Source organism: Candoia aspera, chromosome 8 (assembly GCF_035149785.1).
Source record: "Candoia aspera isolate rCanAsp1 chromosome 8, rCanAsp1.hap2, whole genome shotgun sequence".
In the NCBI taxonomy this organism is placed as follows: domain Eukaryota; kingdom Metazoa; phylum Chordata; class Lepidosauria; order Squamata; family Boidae; genus Candoia; species Candoia aspera.
Window position 1 is genome coordinate 3,923,670 of NC_086160.1, and position 22,071 is coordinate 3,945,740.

Genomic DNA, 22,071 nt, shown 5'->3' on the forward strand with positions numbered 1-22,071 from the left:
GTTACATTTTAATGATGCACATGTAGTGTTCAATAATATAGTATAAATGCTAAACAAATGTAACTGGAATACACAATTAATACTGTAGCTTCTCTTGAGTCCAGCAGATCACTGAATTACCTGGAGTTCAGTGCTAAAATGATACAGGGCAATATTATACAGGACTATGACCACATTCTCAATGAAGTCTTTAACAAGCTGAAGGAGAAAGCTTCCATTTTGGGAAATAGCTTGATTGCCACAGGCAGAGACTGGGGCATGAATCCCAGATCTCCAAGAGACTTCTGTAGGTTCTGCAGGACTTCGGTATGGACCATCATGTTCTAGAATTAACTATCTAGGTAAAAGTGGAGCCTCTGTAGTACAGTCAAGCTTATTTGCATGTCACCCCAGGCTTCGGTCTGAAGAGTCAGTATCCTCTAGATATGTCAGAAGTTACTCAGCCACCAGACTATCTTGCCCCCCAAAGACATGCTTTTAAAATCTCTTATTATGTATTAATATTAATACCTAAAATATATCCATGCCTGCCCATTCCAGAAATACAATGAAGATAGGTCTAACTGGGGCAAAAAAAACTTTGGGGGAAGCCATAGGCTGCTAGATGATGCCTGGGGAAGAGAAGAATGTGGGAAGACTCGATAGCCCTCAAGTATCTGAAGGACTGTCATGCAGAAGATGACCAGAACGTGTTCCAGACAGAAAAAGAAACAATGGCTTCAATTACAAGTAGTTTTTGACTGGACAGCAAGAAAAAAATTCCTAGCAGTAAGAGCTGTTCAACAGTGAAGAAGACTGCCCCCTTGGAGGTGGTAGACTCTCCTTCACTGAAGGCCAACTGGCAGGGCAGGGGGTGGGACATGACTCTCAAAATCCTTCCCCAACTTTCCACTTTAGGATTCCGGGATCAAGCTGTCCAAGGAGGTAATGGACTCACCTTCACTGGAGGTGTTTAAATTGAGGCTGGATATTTTAGAGATGCTTTAGTAGTGGATCCCTGCACGAATGTTCTTCCATGTTCTATGAGTCTATGAACTACAGTTCCCAGAAGCCTCAGTCAGCACTGCCAGTGGCAAAGGATGTGAGAAATGCTCAGCAACTTGGGGGTGGGGGGTGGGGGGTGGGGGGTGGGGGGCAAGAGGCCTACAGGTTCCTCATCCATGTTAGGCTGAGGTGAAATCCTGCCCAGTTCTTATCCACCTTGAATAGCTTTGAGTGATATTTGGCTTCTCAGCAATTTGCTTTTGATCTTGACTTACTGTTGGCTTTACTGGAATATGGCATTCTTTAATCTGCTGCTTTCCATGTTGCTCCTTGTTTATGTTTCATTTTTCCATTGTTATGTTTTCACTGCAAGACCTACTGAGACCACTGCACACAGAGAAAAAGGCACACAAAACTAGACTATACATAAAATGACAGAAAACAAGGTGAGAGCCCCATTTTTCCCCAAATGTAATTTCCTTTCTGAGCATAGGTGTGAATCCCACTCATGTTAATATTCCCTGTTGCTATTGTTACTGCTTTTCAACTCTGACAACCAAACTTGCAGAGAATATTTTTTTTAAAAATGCATTAACACATCAAAATTCCCCAGTTAAAAGGAAAATGTGCCCTCTCTCCCTTTTTCTGCATTTAAATATTTATGGAGAAGAACTCCAGCTGTGTTTGATAGGCTAGGTAGCAACTGAGGGAGAAACCAATGATTCACACCACAGCAGATGTCAACAGTAAAATCTTATTAACTGGGAGCAGATTAGCACAGCAAATCAGACTAAACCTGTGACGTCGACAGCCCTGTCACTTTTGCCTGGTCATGGGACATATTTTGGCCACAAAAAATGGCTCGAAGGGAGACAACACAGGAGCAAAAGAAATGTGCGTAATCCTTGGAGATGGCAGAAGATAGACGGTTGGCCACCAGGTACGGAATACCAGCAGAAGCTTTGCAAAGAGTAATGAAGAACGGCAGATCTTGATCTGAGTCCGCTAAATCTTAGTCCTCCAGTAAGATTTTAGGGATCCTTCTGATGACAAGATAGGCGTGAATTTGGGTATAAAGTGTTACATTGTGTAGACCAAGAACTGTCTGCTTCCTCCTGTCCAGTGTTCATGGTGGGGCAGGGATGACTATTGCTGGAATTCAGATAAGCCCCCTATTCATCTCTTTACCCTTTTTCAAGCTTTTAAAGGTTTAATGCTTCTGGTTTTCCAATTAACCAGATACACCTCTACAGACGTTTTGAATATTTATTTACCTGGACGGGTAACTAGGTAGGCAGTCCTGTCCAGAGCCATTTGGTGATGGGCAATTTTACAGAGCAGTTTAAAAAAATGTCTGTTTCTATGACTCTTCAGTCCTAAAGACTGATAAAAGTTGACAAAAAGTAAACTCTGCAAAATCCATTCCCACTGATGACAGGTTGGAGGGCCTGGAAAATCTCCCCCTCCCCCGCAAAACCCCCCTGTCATTGCTTTCTTTATTTGGCTTGAAGACTAGAAATATAATATGGCTGGGGACGGCAGAGGGAGAAGGCATTCAACTGATCTGGCAGAAAGCCAGTACTTTCCAGGGGATCTGCCTCTCCTGAAGCACGCATCTCACTGAGATGTCCTCCAGCCTGGGTGAGCCACTGTGCTGCTTCCCAGGCAAAAACAGTTGAATTTGACTTTGTTTGAATAAGAAATGGTTTTTTATACATTCGTTATGGCACCATATTAAGTGAAGAACTTATCTTTCAGAATGTTGCTTTCCTGAGATCTGGGTTAGCTGAATCTTTTAAACTTCTATTTATGCTGGCTTTAAGCAGGGCCTCCAATTGTCAATATGAGTGTGTCACAGCTGTCATTTTGACACTTTTTGCCTCCCCTACAGACCCCTGGCCTTCAATTTTCAGACGTGCCAGCAATGAAATGCTTATCTTTTCTCCCACCCACCCAAAACACCCAATCCCAGCTTATATTGGCCCATAATTCTCTATATACCACAAGCTTCTTACTTTGTCTTGCCATTAAAAAGCAGCAGTAATGAATTGTCCATTGCTCCCATCACCCCAAGTCAGCCATCTGAAGCTGCTGACTCACACCCTCTCCCAACTGATAAAGTGAGCTCTGATAATTAATGCAACAGAATGAGATTAATTGGGGTCCAACAGCTTTTACGCTTGGTTTAATATCTTTAATATTCCAACATTAAATCACATCTGGATGGGTTCACTGTTATTAACAGCTGCCAATGGTGCACTGGAGGCCTTTTCAATCGGGTATCTAATCTTCTGCTTTTTCAAAAGCTGCCAAATATACTCTCTCTCTTTTCTGCACACTGGCACTCCTTTTGTGTAATTGTCCCTGAAAATCTAGAGAAATGGAGAATGTTCTCTACAGCTCCCCCAGCTAACTCAGCCACTGATGAATAGCTCCTAATCATACTTAACAGTCTGGAAAGTATGTTATGGGACTGTAAATCTGTTCACTTTTTCTTCTCTAACTTAGTAGAATGCCAGACTGGTTACATGTAGTCCTCACTTAATGACCATTTGTTTAACGATGGTTCAGAGATACGACAGGGCTAAAAAAAAGTTACTTATGACTCGTCCTTGTCATGAGTACTGATGGTGAGCAGGAGGGGGCCCCTATCCAGGGGGGAAAACGCATGCGTAGTACTGAGGAATTAAGCAGCCATTCAAAGAGACACAGATCAGACCCGCCTTAACGTTTGGGGTTTATCTGTCTGGTTTTTCCCACGTTTCTTCAGTTTGTTAGGGTTTTCTGTCTTATGTAGCAGTAATAAAACACTAGAGACCTATTCCTCGTCTCAGCGTGGTTCCTGACTGTTAGGACAGTCCTTAAGGTTACAACCATCACACCAGCCCCACAGTCCCGTGATCGTGATTTGGATGCTTGGCAACCACTTGCACTTACAACTGTTTGCAGCATCCTGCGATCACATGATCACAATTTGCAACCTTCCCAGCTGGTTTCTGACCCGAAAAATCAATTGGAAACAAATTGATTCACTTTATGACCGTCACAATTTGCTTTATGACCATGTTGACTCATTTTACAACTGCCGCAAAAACGTTCGTAAAATCAGGTCCAGTCACGTGGTGCCTCACTTAATGACTGCCTCACTTAGCAACTGAAATGCCAGTCCTTATTGTGGTCATTAAGTGAGGACTACCTGTAGTTTGAACTGAGGAGACATTTGGCAAAGTATCAACAAGTCAAAGACAGACAATGGTGAAAAGTATGACCTCTGTTATAGATGTAAAAGGTAAAGGTTTCCCTTGACGTAAAGTCCAGTCGTGTCCGACTCTAGGGGGCGGTGCTCATCTCCGTTTCTAAGCCTTGGAGCCGGCGTTGTCATAGACACTTCCGGGTCATGTGGCCAGCATGACTCACGGAACGCCGTTACCTTCCCGCCGAAGCGGTACCTATTGATCTACTCACATTTGCATGTTTTCGAACTGCTAGGTGAGCAGGAGCTGGGACTAGCAACGGGAGCTCACCCCGCTGCGCGGTTTAAATTTTGGACTACACAATATATTCTTGGTTCTGGTCAAAATACGCCTAAAGTAGCCAAGAAAGTTACTTTTTAAAATTGTGCTAAGAGGCAGCATGACTTCACTTGCCCCCTTGCAGATACCTCACTTAGGTTTTTCTTTTATAAAATTTAAGAAATTCTGCATATTTAGAGTGCCACGATTTTGGCTGATGAAAGCCTCTAGCCTTAAAGACCAATTTAGCAAGAAAAATGTTCTCCATATGGACTCAGGCTAGGGCAATAAAATGGACTTGTCTGATATAATCCCAAACACCCATTACCCCTTCAGCTGAGGCCAAACCTGTCCTTATGAAAAGGGCATGTTGCAGCAGGATAATTAAAGTAGAAAATATATGTACTAAAGATCTGTTTTGGCCGACAACACACAGAAAATCCTGTTTTTCCTATCACCTTGGCTCCTGCTTGCTCAGTCAGTAAAAATGGGAGCACCTTCCTCTCCTCTTTCCCTGTGCCCTCTGATCTCCAGATACAGTGCCCGCCATCCTCTCGCCGACAAGCCCAGTTGTGGACGGAATTCATTTACCGAAGAAGTCATGATAATACGGTCTAACAGAAACAATCGCTCTACAGCCTTCGTGAGACATAAGCAGTAACATTACTGCATCTTTCATTATTTTGCACTGGAAAATAAACGTTTAAAAAAAACTCCAGAAGACAGGAAAAAAAAACCCTTTTTGAGCCAACTGCATACCCTTCAATGTTTTAAAAGATAAACTTTAAAGTTGATTTGCACTGAATTGGCAAACAGAGAACTAGGATAATGAAATGCCAGAATATTGCAAATATTCATCCTATAAGGCAGATCGCAACAATCACCATGAAATGAACAAGGGATGAGGCTGAGCTACCTGTAGAACTACAGGTAGTCCTCATTTAGCGATTCCTTCATTTATTGACCGTTCACAGTTAGGATGGTGATGAAGAAGTGACTTTGCAACCAGTCCTCACATTTATGACCTTCGCAGGTCTGTAAAGCAAAGGGAAGCTGAAGTAAGATATGGTGTGATGTTTCACTTACCGACCACTTCCCTTAACAACTTAGTTGCTGGTCCCAATTGTGGTCGCTAAACAAGGACTACCTATACTCATTTACTCACCTACTCATTTCACTGCATTTAGTTGGACTTTGTACAGCAGTTGGCTTCTCAGTGAATTAATTGGCAACACAGGATTTGAACTTGAGACACTTGGGTTGTAGTTCCATTTTTCAGCCCTTATACAAGATAGTTTTTATTGATACTGAGTTATTGTATCAACTGATCGATTACAACTGCATATTTCCCCCAGATTTACTACAACCAGCAGTGCGAAAATTCTCCAGTCAGCCTATTCTTTCTTGGAGACTCTTTTCATATGATGCCTTATAAGGCGCGCAACATTAATTACCCGTGAGCTTTAAGGTTCAGATTAATTCTGCCCTTTCTCTAGCATTGGACTGAAGGAGGGTTTACAATGGACAAATGGCAATAAAAGGCACCGATTTCTTCTCCTACCATCGAGTCAACTATTTCTGCCAGTTTAATATTCCTTTGTTTGTACATTTAGACCCCAACTTTATCTACAACTGGTAGGGCACTTAGCAATGAATACTGATCAATAAAAACTGAGAACTCCCAGTCCCCAAACACTCTCTCCTAACTTGTGACTACAAGGGCACCTGGAAAAGGTTCTCCAATGACCAGCTTAACCCAAAAGCAAGTAGAGGTGAGGAGATGTTCTTTGGGTTACCAAGTTCTCAAGCCGTAGAAAACTCTGCAACTCTTTTCCACAAATCTGACTAGGAAAACAGTTTCAGGTGTGAGTTTGCAAGAGAGAATGAAGAGGCACCAGAGGTTTTATGAGTGAACAGAGTAAAAGGAGGAACCACTCAAGGCTGAAATGAAGTCTTGTCCTTATCCTCCTTTGTCAAAATACAGAGTACCCAAAGTTGGCTAGGATATTTTGGTATCTGAGGGAAAGTACAATTAAAATTCAACACACCACTAATCAATCAATCAATTGCCCTCTCTTTCTCTCAAAAGTACAATAACAATTCAATAACAATAGGTAGTCCTTAAAATAATACCTGTGACATTTGGCACACTATGACCTCATTCACTCTGCCTAATGGTAAGGCTGGCTGAATGCCAAGCCTGCTCTCAGATGTCCCTCTCCATAGCCTCCTTATCTCAAAAAATAGGATTTCAAAGCAGGCATTTGTCAAGATAAAATGTCACTTCATTCTACTAAGAACAGCCTTGTGTTTTCTGTACCCACGAGGCTTCTTCAAGAGACAATGCATGAAATGATTATCATTATTTCTAGTCCATAGTCCTGGGGTGCTTCCTAAAAAAAATCAATTATAGCAGAAGCTTATGAACATCATCAAGAACCTTTCAGGGAGGAAGAAAAGAATAAAATCCCATTTATACTCAAAATGGACTTCAGTTTTACAACCTTAAAGCTTTCTATTTACTGTTTGCTTCCCCTACTACAGCTGTTTTAGCTCATTCTCATGTTTCTTCTAACCTTATCTGAACTTCCTAAATTCAGAAGTCATCAAATTGGCACTACTGCTATGCCTTAGAGGTATAAAGATAACACTCTTAGCATGGAAAAGAGCATCTGTATCTGCAAAGTATGGATATCCTGAACTGCAAGGAAGAAATAAAACTTGATCCTCAGCCTTTCAATCTACTTAACTGGCAGATAGTTTTAATAGAATCCACTGCCCCAGACGTTATCGGGTGAAATGTTCCCTACCCGCTTTGGGGGAAAGCTGGGCATTTGGCATTTGATGAGAGGCTGCAGCTGCCCACAGATTGGCTTTCTAGGCATGCCAAGGGGCTTATGTGCCCCTCTTGGAAATGGAGATAATGTGGTGATGGTCTGAAAAAATAATAAAATCTGATACGATTCAGAGCTCAGTAGCTATCAAAGAAAATGTCTGCAGGAACCACACGCCTTCTCTGAAATGAGGGAGTTCATTCCAGTGGGATTTATGTCCCATTATGAACAGGATTGCATTGATCAACAAGCTCGTCAGGTTGCGCTGCCAGAAGAAGCAGCCTCTATCACGAAAAGGCCAGACTTTGGGGGCAACAGAGATGTCTGGCCTGGCTCCCAACCCTACATCTAACGTGGCTGGCTATGCCCACCTCCCAATCTTTGATCTGCCAGGGATTCTCAGAATTGCTCAGCGTGTGCAATTAGCATTTGTTCAGGAAGTTATTCTTCCCTTCTTCCAAACTGAAAGTGCAAGGGAGACAGTGCTGTAGCACAGCACCTCTGTTATTCACTTCCCAGAGTCGTTCTTTGAGTGAGGTGGGTGGTCACTAAATTTGAAATATCAATTAATTAATTAATTAATTAATTAATGAGTCTGGGTTATTTTCAAGGTCCATGGGAATGCAAAAAACACACGTGGTGGCTGCTTTAAAAGCCTGCGTGTGGTGGTTAAGGGTGCTGAATCCTTGACTCACATCCTGGTATATATTCCTTAGAAACTCTCTACTGGAACCTCAACTTAAGACGATCCTTGGGCATCCTGATGAATTTGATGTTCAGCATCTTACTAAGTGATTGACTGATCATGGGCCATCAAGTCATTTCTGAATCCTAGAGACCACATACTGTAGATAGATCTCCTCCATGACAATCTATCCCTAACCTGGTCTTTCAGGACTTCAGATGGTGACCCCGTTGCCAGGCTGAGTCTGAGCCCATCCACCTTCCTCTTACTAAATAGAGACCTGAGAATGACATACATCGTGACTAAATTTGCATTATAAGAGAGCAAAAGTTGCAAATAAGTAGCCAAGTGGTGGGGGGTTTTTGGGGGGAGGTGCCTTCAAATCCGTCTTGACTCCTGGTGTATGCCTGACAGATCCCTGCAGTTTTCTTGGCCATTTTCAGAAGTGGCTAGCCCTTGCCTTCTTCCTAGGGCTGAGAGGGTGTGACTGGCCCAAGGTCCCCCAGCTGGCTTCATGCCCAAGACGGGACCAGAACTCCCGGTCTCCTGGTTTCTAGATCAATGACACAGACTGCTGTACCAAACTGGGTCTCTGCACACTGATTGGGGTGGCTAAATTTTACTGCTGCACTGTAATTTCATTTTTTAACCGGATTGCTATTTTATATTTTGTTTTGCTCCAGGAGTGTAAATAAAATTTGATTTGAATTAAAGCCTGAGAGTTACATCTCTCTCTTTCAAAATCTTGGCTGAAGGAAAAGGAGATTGACTGTAGCTGAGGAAAACTAATCGTGTGGTAAGATTTGATGGCTGCTTTGAGTTTTCAAAGCCATTAAGGAAGGGAGGGAGGCATACTGAACCCCCCCCCCCACCAAAGTTCTCTTAGAAAAGACCCACTGCCCCATCATGGCAGACATATATGCCTTCTTCTTGGCCTTTTGGCTAAGATCAAGCCTTCCCTTATCCTCCACTAGATAAATTTCTGTGCTTACTTACAATCATACATACATATGATTGCCAAAACTGATGATGATGATGATAACAACAACATCAAAAACAACACTAGTCAATAAATCAGTTACTGAGATGAAGCATGCTGCCATAGCTCACAGAATCCAGTGGTAATCTACAGGCTGTATGTTCGTTTATAGCAGGGTTTCTCAGCCAGGGTTCTATGGCACCCTGGGGTTCTGCGAGAGGTCCCTAGGGGTTCCTTGGGAGATCATGATTTTTTTTTAAAAATATTTCAAATTCAGGCAACTTCCCATTAACGAGGTAAGTTTCATTCTTTATCTTTAGTTTAAGAACACTGTTAGTGCATATATACAGGCCTACCCATGAAACGAATATAATAATTTTGTAACTTCTGGCCTATAGCTGAGCCTGAATGGGCAGGGGTTCCCCAAGGCCTGAGAAATATTTCAAGGGTTCCTCCCGGCTCAAAAAGTTGAGAAAGGCTGATTTATAGTGTAGAAAACCCTGAATATTCACCTTCCACATCTTGCTGTATTTACAGCTGATCCTTCCTAATTGGTCTAACTCACTGATTAAAATACGGTTCATCCTGATCTTGAAAGACTGTGAACAGAGTGTGAGAAAGTGCCAATTTCAAATTCTTTGTCCCCGGGGAGAGCTATAAATTTTAAAGCAGAATCACAGAAGATGATTCAGAGGAGCCCAGCGAGAATCTCAATACGGAATGGAGGCAATGCAAAAGATGGTGATGATTCCCAGGGGGGGAAATAACTGATAATGGGGAACTTTAGATTTAATCTAGCGATGGAAAACTGAAACAAGCAATGTTGCAAGCAAAGGAGTGACATATCCAGTGCTAATGGGATCCCCTCTTAGTAGAAAAGCAGGATCTTCGTGTGATTATTTGATCCTAATTTACTATGATAATCCTCTGATATTTTTTGCTCTGTGGAGAGGTTGCTAGCTGGTACTCAAGTCTCTTCAGAATTTGTTAACTCCCTCATTAAGATGCTACCTTTCCCCAACTCATTAGGAGCTAAAGTACATGTAATGTTAACTAAGGGAAAGTGTATCTATGGAAAGATACACATAGAAGCGTGTCCCTGAATGGGGTGTCTGGAAACTCGGGGACGAGGTTCAGAAAAGTCAATCTGGTGACTACGACTGCCTAATCACAGCCCCACCCGATTTTTATATGCATTGCCCCTGGAGTCAAGGTTTCGCCAAGGCCAACTTCTGTCAAGCCTCTTTTACTGACTGTGCTGGGTGGAGCGTCCTTCGTCCCATTCATGTGTATGGGGCTTTCCCCCCTGGCACCTAACCATGGCATAAACATACAAGGACCGCCTCCTTTTTCTGCCATCGCCCCACAAAACTGCCTTCGTCTCATCTCCAGCCCCAGACTGCAAGTGAAGCAAGTCATCCTTAGCTGAACTGGAGTTTGAGCAGTATTCTTCCGTTCTGCTTGGATGGCCTGAGAACGTAAGTAGTGCCCTGTTGGATCAGACCCTGACCCCTCTCATCCAGCAGCCTGTTCTCACAGGGGTCAAGGAAGTCCACTACAAGTAGTCCTCACTAACGACCATTTGTTTAGCAACGGTTCGGACTTACAATGGCTTTGAAAAAACTGACTTATTACCGGTCCTCACGCTTATGGACACTGCAGTGTTCCTGCAGTCACATGATCATGATTCGGTCACTTGGCAACCAGTTTGCATTTACAACCATTGCAGTGTCCTGTGGTCACTTGATCACCATTTTCGACCTTCCCAGCCAGCTTCCGGCAAGCAAAATCAACAGGGAACTGTGTTATTCACTTAACGACCATGGTGATTCACTTAATGACCACTGCAAAAAAGGTCATAAAATCGGCTCAGATTCACTTAACAACTACATTGCTTAGTGACCAAAATTCCAGTCCCAATTGTGGTTGCTAAGCAAGGACAACCTGTCGATCGGCAGATGGCCTTCAGAAGCAGTCATGCTGCCATCAATGATCCCCAGGACTTCCATAAATATCCCCATGAGTTCCATGAATCCAAGACTTATCAAAGCTGTTTGGCTTTATCACCCATCACTTTGGAGGGAAGCCAGGGAACCAGCAGGAACTAGAACAGAGAGAGTAAAGACAGGATAAGGACTGGCCCTGGGGACAGCAAATCTAATGCCAGTTTAGCTTTCTGCCACTGCAAAGGTGGAGGGCACTTTAAATCCAAAGGTCCAGAGTCAGCACTGATTGCTCTCTAGACCTTACTCACTTCAAACATAAGTTTCTTCTTGAATGACCAACAAAAATCTTGTAACTATTCCATTCAAGCAGTAAACAAATAAGGCAAGAGACAAAACAACACACTTCTTCAGTCTGTATTCCTCTTCGGGGCAACTCTTGCATTAATCATGGTGTTGTGTGCAGTGCGGGAATATTCTTTCCTCCCTCCCTCCCTCCCTCCCTCCCTCCCTCCCTCCCTCCCTTCCTTCCTTCCTTCCTTCCTTCCTTCCCTCCATTTAAGAAAAAGAAAATTACATCAGTGCTGAATTCCCTGTTGTGATTTAAAGCTTCCATTTCAGCAAGAATAATTTCAATGATGTCACCATGGCCAAAGAGATTTAAAGGAATTCATGAATCAGAGGGCCAATTAATAGGGAAGAAAATCCCATCTTCTGCAGTTTTTCTCTCTCTCCAACTCCATGGAGGCTTTGCTTGATTTGATTTCAAGGGCATGATCCTTTCCAAGGTCTTTCCAAAACTGTAGTTTTAAATGAATTTTCTCCTACTTTGATTCATGTTCGAATCAGCAAGTCTCTTCTTTATGCTCCTGATTAATAGTTTCTAGATCCAAACCTGCCATTTCCCTGAGTTATAACTACAACAGCTTCTTCAACCAATTTGCCCCTCCTCTGCCACCCAAAGCCTAAAGGATTCATTCAGTTGCTGAAGTCACACAAAATTTACTAATGTGGGCTGAGTTAGAGGCTGATGCTCCAAAAAGATGGTAACAAAAATAAGTTGCAACAGCTACAGTCATCAATGACATGAATCTCATAAGGCACAGATCAGCTATACTTCTTTGCTTTGTAAGGCACCCAACAGCCTTCTCCAACTTAGCATCTGCCAGATACGTTGGTTTCCCTGCCATCAGGATACCTATCTTGGCTGGCTCAGGACTCTAGTCAACACAACTGGGAAATGGCCAGGTACAAAGAGCCTGCTACCTGCTACAGTTTGACATTGTCAGTGCAGCCGGTAAGAAGGAGCTTCCAGTGTACTAGCTTGAACTGCAGGGATCAGAAGCTGCTGATCTGCTTACTAGTGATAGCCCCACTTCAACTTTCCAGCATGACAAAAACAATTAGTGGACTTAACTGTCACGGCCACTTCTTTCACACCAATCAGTTGTGCCCAGGGATGTCTACTGGTTGCATCTCTGGAGGGGTAGATAAACTCTGCCCATATTGTCTTGAGTTTAATTCATATATCCCCCAACCTAATTTCAAAAGCTGTCTGCAAGCAAGCAATCCACAATTCTGGCAAAGTGAGCTGTACCTTCCCTTGCTGAGTACAGGTAAAGACAGACAGAAAGAAGAGAAAGGGAGAAAGGGTTAGGCTCAATGTTTCCAACCTAGCTAACTTCCAGATGTGTGGAGTTCAACTCCCAGAAGCCTCAGCAAGACACATACTGGCGGAGGAATTCTGGGAGATGAAGTCCATCCATCTGAAAGTTGCCCAAGTTGAGAACCAGTGAGATAGATAGGAAAATAGTGATCCAGGACATTTTTGGTTCTAGCCTTTCCCATCACTGGCAGATGATGCAGCTCCTAGTAGATGACTCTTGTGGGATTGTCTATCCCAGCTCTAGGTTACTGATAATTTATCATTTGGGTATTATCTAATGATATCATCGTTTGGAATTACTGTTTACCGAAAGAAGGAGCACTATAATACGCAATTCCTTATTGGCCTTGTGTTTGGAGGACCACATTGCGCTTTTTCTCTTGAGCTGATTCAAGATCCACAAGAGAACTGTGTAGCTTTGGATACCACTGACTGTATCTTGGAACTTGGCCAGAAAATCAGGACAGTAGCACCCACTTTGCAGCCAGCGGGATAGACGTTTGGTCTAAATGGACCATGGTTTTGCATCCCAATTACATTTCTAAATAGCCCATTGGTTGGACCCTCCCCTTCTGCCTCTCTGTGTATATGTAAAGTGGCAGATCAGGGATGGAAGAGATTACACTGTTCACTTTTACAATTTAGATCAGATCATCAGGTGGACTTTGCCCACAGAACGAAGAGAAATTCACCTGAGAGGCTCCACCAGCTTGGCTGCCTTGGCTGTGTCTAATGGGCAACGCCCGCTGAGGGTGCACGTTCCGATCCTTCAGTCCATCCACTTGACTCCTAGATTTGCTGCGGGAGTTTGGTGCTCCCTGCATCGCTTCTGCAAAATCCACAAGTGCATTTCCAAGCATGCAATTAAGAAACTGAATTGTTTAATAATATATTACAGATGTTGAAAGAATGAACTTCATAGCCATTGTCTCAGTGTTGTGACAACGGCCATTATTAGTGTCCTCTGGTGCAGATTGGTCACGAGTTGTGAGTACAGTTGGCCTGCATAAAGCTATCTGTCGTCTTCACGGTTGAAGTAAAATTTGGAGAGCAGAACTCCCAGCTTGCAGTAACCTCCCCAAAATTGCACAGCATAAGCTCTTACCTCTTTTATGCATTAATTCTTTTTCTTGCAAGAGAAGTTTTTCTTTTGCAATAACCAGCTCCTCTTCCAATGTTTTACTAATACTCTGAGACTCTGCAGTCACCTGTTGGGCTTCCTTTAACTGCATTTTCAAGTCCTGCAACATAATTATACATTTATGATTATTTCATTTCATTAGCTTTTGCCCATGGGCTGGGGGCCAATCTCTAAAGATAGGAAGGGCTGAGACAAAAGCTAAATCTGGTATGATGCAATTTAAATTTAATTACATTACTAACTTGATGCTATAGGAGCATCTGCTGCTGACTGGAAAAAAATACCCCTGGGTTTTGTCCCTGGGTTTTGTCCCTGAGTTAAAAAACAAATTCAACAGTAATTATAAGAGGGATCTTCGATCAACTACAAAGCCATCATTTCAGCTACTGAATTTGGCTTAGGATGTTTCATGAACGCGGACATGGCAGTTCTAACACATGAGTTACAACTCTTTTCAAGTTCGGCCAGGGTCTCTGAGTCTACAACAGATCATTCAACAATGATTCAGTACATCACACAAATCCAACCAATAGGTCCCATTTATTCTGTTCCTTAGAAGGAGCTTCACAACACATTTTCGTGAGTCTTCCTTCCACAGGGCAGAACTTCTAGGAAGTGCTCTTTCCAAGTGTAGCCCTAGGAGGTACACAGTCTGCTATCCATTGTGTAGAGGTGTCCAACATATAAACCATTGCTCCTCAAGGGGGCAGGGCACACCTCTCCAGTTATGCACAGTTGAAACTGCTCTTTGCCAAGCAGTCCTGATTGCCACCACCCAATGCAGATGGAAGAAGAGGGGGAGGGGGGGAGGATTGTCTCAAGAAACCTGTGGGACAAGCCCACATGGTGCATCTACATTAGGGCTATGTTCACCTTCTGAAAGAGGTGCACCACAACTTGCTGGGGTCTCTTTTCAAGCCCTTAACCCAAGTGTTTTGCTAGCAAAGCTTGGGCTGCTGCTTTGAAAGCTATCCCCAGTTGCCTGGCCAAAAAGAGACTTCTGCCAGGGATGGTGTCACTGCCAAGTGGCTGTGCATACAGAAACATCTGGGGACAGCTGAGAGAGGCTTCCCAAACAGCCCTGCAAAAGATGCAGGGACATTCACGGTGGGCAAAGAGGGGCTTTGGGTTTTCTCTTGAGCAATTCTGAAACCAAGTCGGAAGGCCTGAATCCAGACTGCAAGGTGTGAGGCTGAGGGAGCTCATCTGCATCTCTTTCTGTGAAGGAACCTCTGAATGGGGACTTCCAAGCAGACACCCTGAGCTCCATCAGAAGGACTGTGCACCAGTAAGAGGCGTTGCTTGAGTTGCTTCACATCCCTGCAGGGGCGAATCATGAAGAAACACTTTCCTTCTTATCTCTTCCCTTTAATATATATTTTAGCACTCTGTCTTAAGAAATAATGAATTATCAGAGTGACCGTACCCAAGAAGTACTATTTTCTTTCCTGCCTTTCATCTCACAAACCTTTCTTAGGGAATTGCACCTTACAGCACAGAAGGAGGTTCCTGCTAATGGAGGATTCTGCCGCCAGCTAAAGATCCTTTCATAAGAAAAATGCAGAATACAAGAAATATGTTCCTTTTGCTCTGGCGGCACAATTTTGCCAGGACATGATTTTTATTGTTATTATTATTATTTGACAGCCTCCATTAGCTCATGAACTAGAGCGAAACGAACAGCTTCTGGCTCTTTCCATCATGTAGCCTTCATTTCCAACAATGGAAACCTGGTGGGTGGAACACCTTCTCTTCCCAGTAGAATCAGGTTTGTGTACGCCATTTGCTCAGCAAATACAGGAATTAATAACATGACACAGAGGCAGTTTTTCATTAGGAGCGGTGAGTCCCAGCTTTCCCTAACCGCTCATTTTAATTTAAACACAATGATTGGTGGCTAAATTAGTGACCTATGACGCACAAGCTCTGCAGATAAGAGATCCATAAATCCTCACGGTTATTGCAGTCTGGCCCATCTGGCTCTATATTATCTGCATGAACTACGGCAACTGTCTGGGATTTTGGAGAGGAGCTTTCCAGATGCCGAGACTCAATGTGAGACCTTCTGCATTCAGACTGTGAGTTTCCCATGGATCTTCTGCCCCATGTGCAAGCCTGAAAATCCCTCCACATATGGAATGTCAGGTTGCAACTGAGTTCCTTTCTTTCATCCCAAGGAACCACATAGGATTTCCTAAGCATCAGTTGTTCCATCTGCGCATCTGCATAGCTCCATCCCATTTAGGACAATGCATGACAGCAAGAAGGGCTCAGCCATGCAGAATTATGCATCATGGTATTGAACCAGCTCTCAGCCACTCCAGGGCAGCTGTTAGCATGCCAGTTAAATCCTGCACCTATCTGCTGATACTGCAAGTCTAGGAGGTGACAACACTTGAGAACCAAAAAGTTGGAATAGGATGGGCCTTGGCTTGATCCAGCAAGGCTAGTTGTATGTTCTCATGGTTGACTGAAGTGTACTGGGAAGAAGGAATGGCCTTGAGGCACAGGAGGAAGAGCAGCTGCTACCAAGACAGCCATCAGGTAGACCTGAGAAAATGTCTCAGATAAGACCCTCCCTACTTCTCATGAAGATACAGCGAGGGAGGGGGAAAGTGCATTCAGACTTGAAAGATTCCTTACTGTATCTTTATAATAAAAGTAATATTGGCCTGCGTAACTCCAGTTTCTGAATCTAGCCAGCCTTGAAGGGTTGACAACAATCTTTCAAGTCTCTATTGGTCTGAACCCAAACTGGTTGACAACCTTCCCACAACGCCTAGACCTTTAGACTGTGACCTGACAATGCTTTTGCCTGCTACTTTGAACTGTCACTGTTCGGAACTTGGTTGCAGGCACGCTCCTCTGTGACCGGGACTTTGCTGGGATGGGTGTATGCTTACACACATGCTGTCTGTCCCTGCCTGTACTTGATTCAACCTGAAGTAAAGCCTCAGCAAACTAAATTCTGTGTGCATGTATGTGTGGTTGGCCCGGAACAGGGCAGCAATCCTATGCAGAGAAGATAGTCTTTGGCCCAGTTATTACTGTCTTTCTAGGGAGAACAGGGCTTGTCTACTGTAATCATCTCTCCAAGGAATGGCTTTAAAGACAGTAGACAGTGTTTTATATACATTAGAAGTTGCCTAAGGAGGATAAACTGTAGAAGACTTTAATCCAGAGAATATCTTCCAACAGAGGCATCCAGGGGGAGTGGCTGTAGGGAGGGAGAATAAAAAAGGCAAGATGGCACCACAAAGACACGATCAAAACCCTACATATGACATCTTGAGCTTCTAGACTGTCCTGCAGATGCTCCTGTATTTAAAACCTTGAAGTTATGTTTGGGATGGCGAAGGCCAGGACCAACCCACTTTGAAATATTTGCAGCTGCCTGGCTCTGAAGAGGGGGATGATTTCAGAGAAATATTATCCCTTCCCACAACCTTGGAATATCCCTTGGAAAGGTAAATGGATGGTTCCCTGCATTCCTCTATTAGCTGCTTTCTTGCAATGCTCATCCAGCAAGACTAGCCTGCAGGTTTTGAGTTACTATGATGGCCCAGCTAGGAGGAAGCATCCAGCTGACCCTAGATGTTGAAAAGCTAAGCAGGGTTAACCTGGCTAATACTTTGATGGGAAATCACAGAACTGTAAACTAGACTGGGAAGTTTAAAAATCCCAGGAGAAGAAAATGGCCAACGACTTTCATATTGTTGCAGAGAAAACCACTCAGACATATCCATGAAATCATCAAGAGTCCAGCTCAATTTGCAAGAGGCATTCTTAAAAATAATCATGTTGTCCTGAAGTGCAACAATCTGTGCTACATTTTTCTCCTTTGGGAATAAATGGGAGCCATTTATTTTTACTGAAAAATAAAATCCCCAAACCCTAGAGTCTGCAGAACATGATGAAAAAATTCCAGAAGGCAGCCATGATGATACAATCAAAGCATCACCTGCTTTTTATGCGTTGTAGCTGTTGCCTTGATTATTTTCAACATTCTCTGCAGACACCCCTGCCTGCTGTAGATTTAGTGGCAATCATTCTGCAGGAGAGTGAAATGGTGCCTTCATCGGTGAGGAGGGTACCTGTCCTGACCAGCATACCCCTTCCTTCCTGCCTTCTGAGCCTCAGATGTGATGGAACCAGGTTTTACAGACTCCCAGACCTGGAGCCCTTCAGAAGGGCCGGGCTGGGGATTATGGGAGATGCTCTCCAGCAGAACTAGAGGGTGTCAGGTTGGAGAAGTCTGACTCAGCAGCTTGCCAAAGACAACTCAAAGATTTTGGAACTTTATGAGTGTCTTTCTTACCTGCATCTTCTCCTTCAGCTTCTGGGAATACTTCTTCAGCTCACTGATCTCCTGGCCTCTTGCCTCCAGGTGAGCTTCTAGCTCTCCCACCTGCTGATCTGAAGCAACTTCTTGGGTCCCATTGTTCTTCCTTTGCTGCCCTTCCTTATAGGAATCAGCCAATGGCTGCTGCAGGGCCCTCTCTCTTTCCTGGGAGGTTTGAAGCTGGCTTGCTTTCCTTGTATAATCTTCTGTAGATGGCTGATTCTCCCATTTGAGCTTCACCATCTCTCCCACTACCTCCTGGAGATCCATGCTGGGAATTCCACTCAACTTTCCCTGGTTCTCCCATGTGTCCCTCACAAATGCCCAGGGTTGGTTTGCAAAGCCTACTGAATCCTCACTGCAAGCCCAAACATTCTTTCCAACATCTGGCTCTGAGCGTCCGACCTTCTTGAAAAGGAACATCTTGCTTCCTTGTCTGGCCTGTGGATCATCCTCTAAATACTCTTCTTTGCACGTGGCAATTTCGGACAAAGCCTCTTCTTTATGCTTCCTGTGTTTCTCCAAGGCTGCTTCCAGGACCTGGATGTGCCTCTGGAGCATCTGAGCTTCCTCCACTTTGCTTTCATACTGGAGGGCAGTTTCCCTGGTCTCAGCAAGGATGCGCTGAATCTCTTCTTGGTGGGTGTCTTTCAGAGCCTGGATGCTCTCCTCATGCTCATCATTTTTAGTGTTCAAAGCATAGATCACCTGGAATCACAGGGAAGAGCCAAGAAAAGGGGGAATCTCCTTTAAGATAGGACTTTAACAAACCCAACGTTTTGAAGTGTGAGGGAGGACATCTCCACACACTTGATCAGGAGCACCTTTTTCTGAACTGCTTTGCATTTCCTTCCTGGTGACTATGCTCTGGATTCCAGTTAACGTCTTGTACGACTATCAAGAAAATTTTAAAACCCTGAAAGCATTCTAGCACTAACCCCGGAAAAGATTAATAACTTCTGAAGCCTAAAAGATAGGATCAATTGCAGGAGAGAAGCTCAGGAGGAACGTCAATGGACATTTGTACATACAAGTAGTCCGTGCTTAACAACCACAATTGGGACCCGAATTTCAGTCACTAAGCAATGTGGTCATTAAGTGAATCTGACCCAATTTTACAACCATTTTGTGGCACCGTTAAGCAAATCACATGGTCATTAAGTGAACCATGAAGTTCCCCATTGATTTTGCTTGCCGGGAGCTAGCTGGGAAAGTGGAAAATGGCGATTACGTGACTGCCGGATGCTGCAACCATCATAAACATGAACCAGAATACGAATTCTGGGAGTTGAAGTCCACGCATCTTCAAGCTGCCAAGGTTGAGAAACACTGATATATATGAATGCAAGCAAACCCAATAGGTTTAAGCTTATTTGGGCATGCCAAATTCTGGGCCGAACAGAGAGAATGATAAACTTCAACAAGGACAGCTCTGCCCTCAGCTGCCTGATGGGCCTCAAAAAACATGCCCCGTTTGAATATTTTAACTTTCTCCATAGTGGCATTTATTTGTTCCCACCTCTCACATACAGTACATTAGCACCCAACTTTGAAATTCTGAAAAATTCCAACTTTTATGCCACATTCCAGGGGCATTTGTCCCCCCCCCCAGCCTTGAATTCTTTAACCTTTTGAGGCATGTGTTCTTTTCACGATGGAGATGATTATGTAGGCAGATTCTGTATATATCTAAAGAAAGATAGATGTAGCTTTTGGAACTTGGGAATTAAATGATATTTTGGATGTCCTGGGAATATGTTTCATGGCCTTGCAATGAGACAGCAAGAGGCCCCTCTCTTGCAGAGGCTGCATACACGATATACTTGATTTTGCGAGCCAGGATTGGACAGCAAAACCAATCTGTGAAGGGGGCATGAATGGGCCAAGAAGAAGACTAGGAAGTTGTGCTTAAATGGAGCTGATGAGAGGTGAGAAGTTCAGCTGCTTAAAAATAGAAGGAGGATGCATGTTGGTACGCTTATATCAAAGCTTCTGAAATTATCTGGATCCAACATTCAATTGACGTGTCTTTTAGTACTTTCGGCGCACTTTTCTTTCCTCTGCCGGACCCTCCTACAGAGCAAAAAGCCGTGCATTTTTGGATGTGCTGTGTTGCCGGTGCTTGGTGTGCTCCTAAATTAACCAAGAGAAATGGAGGCACAGCGTTCAGTGTGGTCTTCTCTTTAAAGAACCAGGCAGGTTTTCAAAAGATGGGTTGTTTTTAGATGTCTCTCATTGGTAACTTCCTTCCTAACTGCAAACTGGATTTGTTTGCTCTGTAAAATGCAGGAGAGATTAATCACCCAAGAAGTGAAAAGTTGGCCAGGAAGATGTCTTTCTTGGGGAAGAGGGGAGACTCCAGAGGCATCTGCAGGGTGTGGTCAAAAAGGTCAAGATGTACAGGTGGCGCTTTGTTCACATCATTGTGCTTGCCACCTTGACTTTTCTGACCACACCCCGCAGACACTCCTGGGAGGAAACTCAGTGCAAAGAAAAGGAGGATTTGCCAATTTAAGCGACAGAGAAATCAAAACAGAGAGAAGTGGAAACAAATGAAAACTGCCATCCACTGCCCACTGATTTGGGGTTACGCCTGAGCTGTTCAGTGACACTTAAGGCTGGAGAGCTGGGCGTTGTGCTGAACTGTAGAACAGCTGTGTCATGAACATCTGCTTCAGCCCAAGGCAGGTTTATTACAGGTAGTCCCACTTAATGACCATTTGTTTAGGGACAGTTCAGTCTTATGACAGTGCTCAAAAACCAACTTGCGACTGGTCCTCACACTGACAACCATTGCAGCATCCCCATGGTCACGTCATCACAATTTGGACACTTGGCAACCAGTCCGCATTTATGACCGTTGCAGTGTCCCATGGTCATGTGATTGCCATTTTCGACCTTCCCGATCAGCTTCTGGCAAACAAAATCAGTGGGGAACCATGTGATTCACTTAACAACCACATGGTTCTCTTAACACTTGTGGTGACTCGCTTAACTGCAAAAAAGTCATAAAATCAGGGCATGTTTGCTTAATGACTGCTTCGCTTAACAACCAAATTCCAGTCCCAATTGTGGCCATTAAGCAAGGACTACCTTATTTTAATTTACACCCTGATTTCTCTACACAGGTCAAGACAGGTTATGTGTTCTTGTTTTTATCCACACCGCAGACCTGAGGGGAAGGTTGGCCCGAGAAAGTGACTCACTCAAGGGCATGCGAGGATGGATCAGAACCTGGGTTTTCCCAGTCAGAGTCCAAGAGCTTTATCACTCCTCCAGGTTGGTTCCTGGCATTTATTTCCTCCATTTATATTCCAACCTTCCTCCCAGGAGCCCAGGGTGGGACATGGGGTCCTACCATTCCCCTTACCCCTTTCGAAGTCCCTCTGGTGGGTTAATGCTGAAAGAGGTTGGCTAAAAGTTAGCCAGAGAATTGAGGATCTGGCCTCCCTCTGACCTTGAGTACCATCTTCAGACCCCCCATCCACCCACCCACCCACCCACCCAATAAGCAGAAGCAAAATGCTTTGCATGCAAGAAAGACCCGATTTATAGCCCATCCAATGCTGCAAGTACCTCGCAAGAATCTTTCAACGATCAATATGCAAAAATCCTTGGAAGGCAATTCTTAATGAGCCGTAGAAGGAATAATTCAGAGAGGGGGGTGATGCTTTTCTGCCGAGGGTGGCATTCCCGCCAGAGCGGTTGGCTAGGCATTGCATTGCAACACCCTTTCTCTCTCATGCGTGTGATTTACAGCGTCTTCCAGCGTCAACCAACCGTCGCTGTGCTGAGATAACAGCAACGAGGGCAGCTTTGTATGAATTTTGTCGGTGGTTATTTGAGAAGGAGCATCGCACTAGACGTGCATATGTTCCGCTTACATACGTGCTCGTTTGTGTATGTAAATGGGCATAACTGGCAACAAGCATGTAATATTTTGTGAAGAAGCTCTGATGTTGCTGCTGTCAATTATTAAAAGTCT

At 43.9% G+C, this 22,071-nt stretch overlaps 1 protein-coding gene across 1 annotated transcript in view; it reads right to left on the bottom strand.

The window, feature by feature from the left end:
* Positions 1-22,071, bottom strand: part of FAM184B (family with sequence similarity 184 member B) — a 48,991-nt gene that overhangs the window by 18,155 nt on the left and 8,765 nt on the right. The window contains exons 2-4 of the mRNA XM_063309855.1: positions 18,063-18,794; positions 13,709-13,844; positions 13,296-13,432 (exon numbers count right to left, since the gene is read on the bottom strand). Of these exons, the coding sequence (XP_063165925.1) occupies positions 13,296-13,432; positions 13,709-13,844; positions 18,063-18,794 (1,005 nt within the window). The remainder of the gene's footprint in view (positions 1-13,295; positions 13,433-13,708; positions 13,845-18,062; positions 18,795-22,071) is intronic.